Below are 3,563 nucleotides of genomic sequence, written 5' to 3' on the forward strand. Positions count from 1 at the left end.
AAGGAACTTAGAAGAGACTTTTCTCTTTTGTATCTTTCCCATTCTGTTTTTGATCTTTCGATGTAAAACTTCTTAGCTTGGAATTCCAGTTGTCCCCATCTTTTCCCTAATATCTTTGCCGCTTTTGTCACTCGCCTTACTCCCACTGCTCTAAGTCCCGGAAGATTGTCGACGTAATAAAAAAGGAAGGAAGACATCGGTCGCTTGGGATGGCTCCTTGCTCCTCTTTCTCTTTGCATTCTCGGTGACATCCTTATTGACACACAGGAGCGAGTTCCGAGTTCAACGTCTTCGTTTATTGTCACCATATTTGCCTTTTAATTTTTACAGAAATTTCTATTATTGTAAACAGAGAAATCTCTAACAATTACGTAAATATTGTTACGTTTTAACTAAAATACGTCGTTTTTGCTTAGTTGTGTGACGTTAATTCAGAAAAGTATTATTATTATTATTTTTTTAACTCTTTCCGCCCTGTGGGCACTAAGAGGGCCTCTTTTAGTAGGCCCATTATGGGTTCGGCCAGGCCCACAATGGGGCGACCGGGTGGTGAGGGACGGGGCCCGACATATCCGAACGGACCACCCCCCGAAAAATTCCTGGGGATTTCTCGACCCGTTCGGATTCGATCCCGGGTCCCCCAGAGCGGTAGTCTGCCACCTATCACCGCTCGGCCATCCGGCCGCTCAGAAAAGTATTGTAAAATACTTTTGTTTTATTTAATTTGTATGCACGTGGGCGATCGCGCTGTCGCATACAATTTCCCGTAGAAAGGCGTCGAGAAGGGATGCCCTTCTATGGGAAATTGTCCCATAAAGTTTGAATTATTTATATTAAACTATTACATTTACTGGTTTCAAAAATAGTTACTAACAAAAATTAAGACGTAATTAATTAATACCAAGAAATGGGACGTTTCTGCTCCAATCTGACATTCCTGGCAACACTAAAACACGACCCCAAGAAAAGCGTCCTCTCGTGGGATAATGATATTAGTTTATAACGTTTGTATTAAATATATAACGAATCGATATTTTTAAATGTTAAAAAAATTTAATATTTAATCCTAATAATTTTTAAAAATATATATATATTAAATGATAAATGAATCACGGATACGACGCGATTCATTTATCATCATCTAATACTTTTGGTACAGTGGCTAGAATATATAGTGTGTCGTTTGCTATTATTATTCGTTTAAAACAAGTGAAGAGTTAGGTCTTCTCGTCGTGGCACACACCACATTCATAACTCAACGCCATGTTATGTTCAACACCAGCATCTGAAATGTGACTTCAGTTCTCGCATGTGTTGCACTAATCCATTTCTCTCTGAAACGTGATCCAGAAAGTAGATGCAAGGAAATTATTTTTATCTTTATTCTGATCTTAATCCTAAGAGTCCAGATGGAACTTTGTCAGTTCTGGCTTTCTGCTAAAAATAAAAATTTAGACAATATCATCAAATCTTTGAATTGAAAGCGTGGAAGAAATCCTCAACCAAAATGAATTCCTGTGTTCAACTCTACATAGTGCAGAGAATTTTCTGCCTTTGCTGGGAAAGAGAAGGAAACATGAAATTTTTTTGCTTCTAACACACACAAGTTTTTCAAGTGATTTTAGTGTTTTGTCTAAAATATATTTTGCTTTGGGAATGTCTGTAATTATATATAATTTACTACAATACTGTATTTTAAATCATGTTCGAATTGCACGTTAACACTATAATTTTAAGATGACAGCCTATATTTTTAGTCAATGGTTCAGCTTCGAGAAAAGGATCAAATTTTGAAGGTTGGCTTATTTTAAATGATGTCATCAACCTTGAAATGATCTGATAGCATCGATTCTGTTCTCCCATTCTCTTTGACTTTGTTTTTAAAAATTGTCTAACGGTGTGCAAAATATTTTAAAAATTATCAATTGCTTGAATAAAACTCTTAGCAATTATGAAATTTCTTGTACTAATGTAATTCTGATAGGCTAATTATAATAAATTTTATATAAAATAGATTAAATTCGTCTCGTCACTGTTTTCCGTCACGGAAAAAACAAGTTACGCAACTTTTAGCGAAGAATATTTGTTTAAGAAACACTACGAAACATCAGTACAAGGTTAAAATTGTGCGTGGTACCATCTATTATTAGATGTTTATTAAAAATTAACTTTTATATATTATTATCTATATCAGCGTTTCTCAACCTGGGGGGTCGCGAAACAATAATGAAATCATTTTATGAGAAAAAATTATTTATTATAAACTTATAAACATTTTATTTACAATAAGTACACATGTAAAGAAAAGAAATTAATGTGATGGTTTCATTTGTTTTTCATTTAAAATTTTCTTCATACGTGGATCTACGTTAGAAACACACAAAGGCAAATTGTTTTCGAGTGATAAAAGACGATTCCTGTAGTTTTTAGCGCAACCATAGACGAAAAACCCTTTTCACAGAGGTAAGACGTAGCGAAAGGGATTAATATTTTCGATGCTTCTGTGATTAAATTTCCATATTCATGTCGACGAGCGAGCCAAAACGTATTTAAATCTTCAGATGTATCGATAAATTGCAGTTGTAGCGTTTTGTCGGCAGACATTTCAATGAGCTGGTCGTGAATCTCAACTGGTAACTTAGCAGCGGCAACAACATTTTCACTAAACGGATTCAGTACCCATCTGTTCGATAAATCATTTTTATCTTCCGGGAAATACTCCGTCAACTGAGTTTGTAGCTCACGCAAATGCATCTTCGTGCAATCCAAACTGTGGTGAATAATAGTGTCTTGTTCATTCAAATTTTTCTCAATATAATCCGAAGTGAGTGGGAACATATCCAAAGTTTTGCTTTGAAGGCGAATAATCCAGACGTCAAGCTTCTTAATGAACGCATGAACTCTGTCTGTCATTAATAACATGTTTTTATCACGTCCTTGTAAATTCACATTCGAGTCGTTTAAATGCGAAAATACATCGGCTAACTAAGCCAAAAACAACATACACTCATTATTCTGTAAAAACAATGAGAATGACGTTTGTTTATCCTCGAAAAATATTATTAATTCATCTCGCAATTCCAATACCCGGGTTAACACTTTCCCTGGCGATAACCATCTAACTTCTGTATGGTAAAGAAGAGATTTTTTATTTTCGCCCATTTCATCGCATAGTTTAGCAAACAGCCTGTTCTGTAACGTCGGCTTTTAATAAAATTAACTAACTTTACAGCTTCACAAAGAATTTGATTGAGATCTTCCGGCATATTTTTTGTGACAAGAGCGTGTCTGTGAAGGAAGCAGTATAAGACCGCCCTTGGTATAAGACGATCTCTTAATATTTTCATTAATCCACTGTTCTTTCCCGTTATCGCCTTTGCACCATCACTACATACTGCAATACATTTTGTCCAATCTATGTTAGTATAGTTTCTCGTAGCTTGATAAAAAAAACATCAAAAAGACAGTGTCCCGTTGCATGACCCGGTACTGTTTTGCAAAACAACATATTTTCTTTGATTAATGTGTCCCTATCGCATTCATACCTCACAAAACATAAGAAC

At 35.3% G+C, this 3,563-nt stretch overlaps 1 protein-coding gene across 1 annotated transcript; it reads right to left on the reverse strand.

The window, feature by feature from the left end:
• Window positions 1-2,364: 2,364 nt before the first annotated feature.
• On the reverse strand, window positions 2,365-3,162 carry LOC136990177 (zinc finger BED domain-containing protein 5-like). The gene is made up of 2 exons (XM_067288543.1): window positions 3,088-3,162; window positions 2,365-2,985 (listed from the first exon to the last, which is right to left on the reverse strand). Exons 1-2 carry the CDS (start codon window positions 3,160-3,162, stop codon window positions 2,365-2,367), a joined length of 696 nt encoding a protein of 231 aa, XP_067144644.1.
• Between the last annotated feature and the right edge of the window lie 401 nt (window positions 3,163-3,563).

Source organism: Centruroides vittatus, unplaced genomic scaffold (assembly GCF_030686945.1).
Source record: "Centruroides vittatus isolate TY-2023 unplaced genomic scaffold, ASM3068694v2 scaffold_861, whole genome shotgun sequence".
NCBI classification, from domain to species: Eukaryota; Metazoa; Arthropoda; class Arachnida; order Scorpiones; family Buthidae; genus Centruroides; species Centruroides vittatus.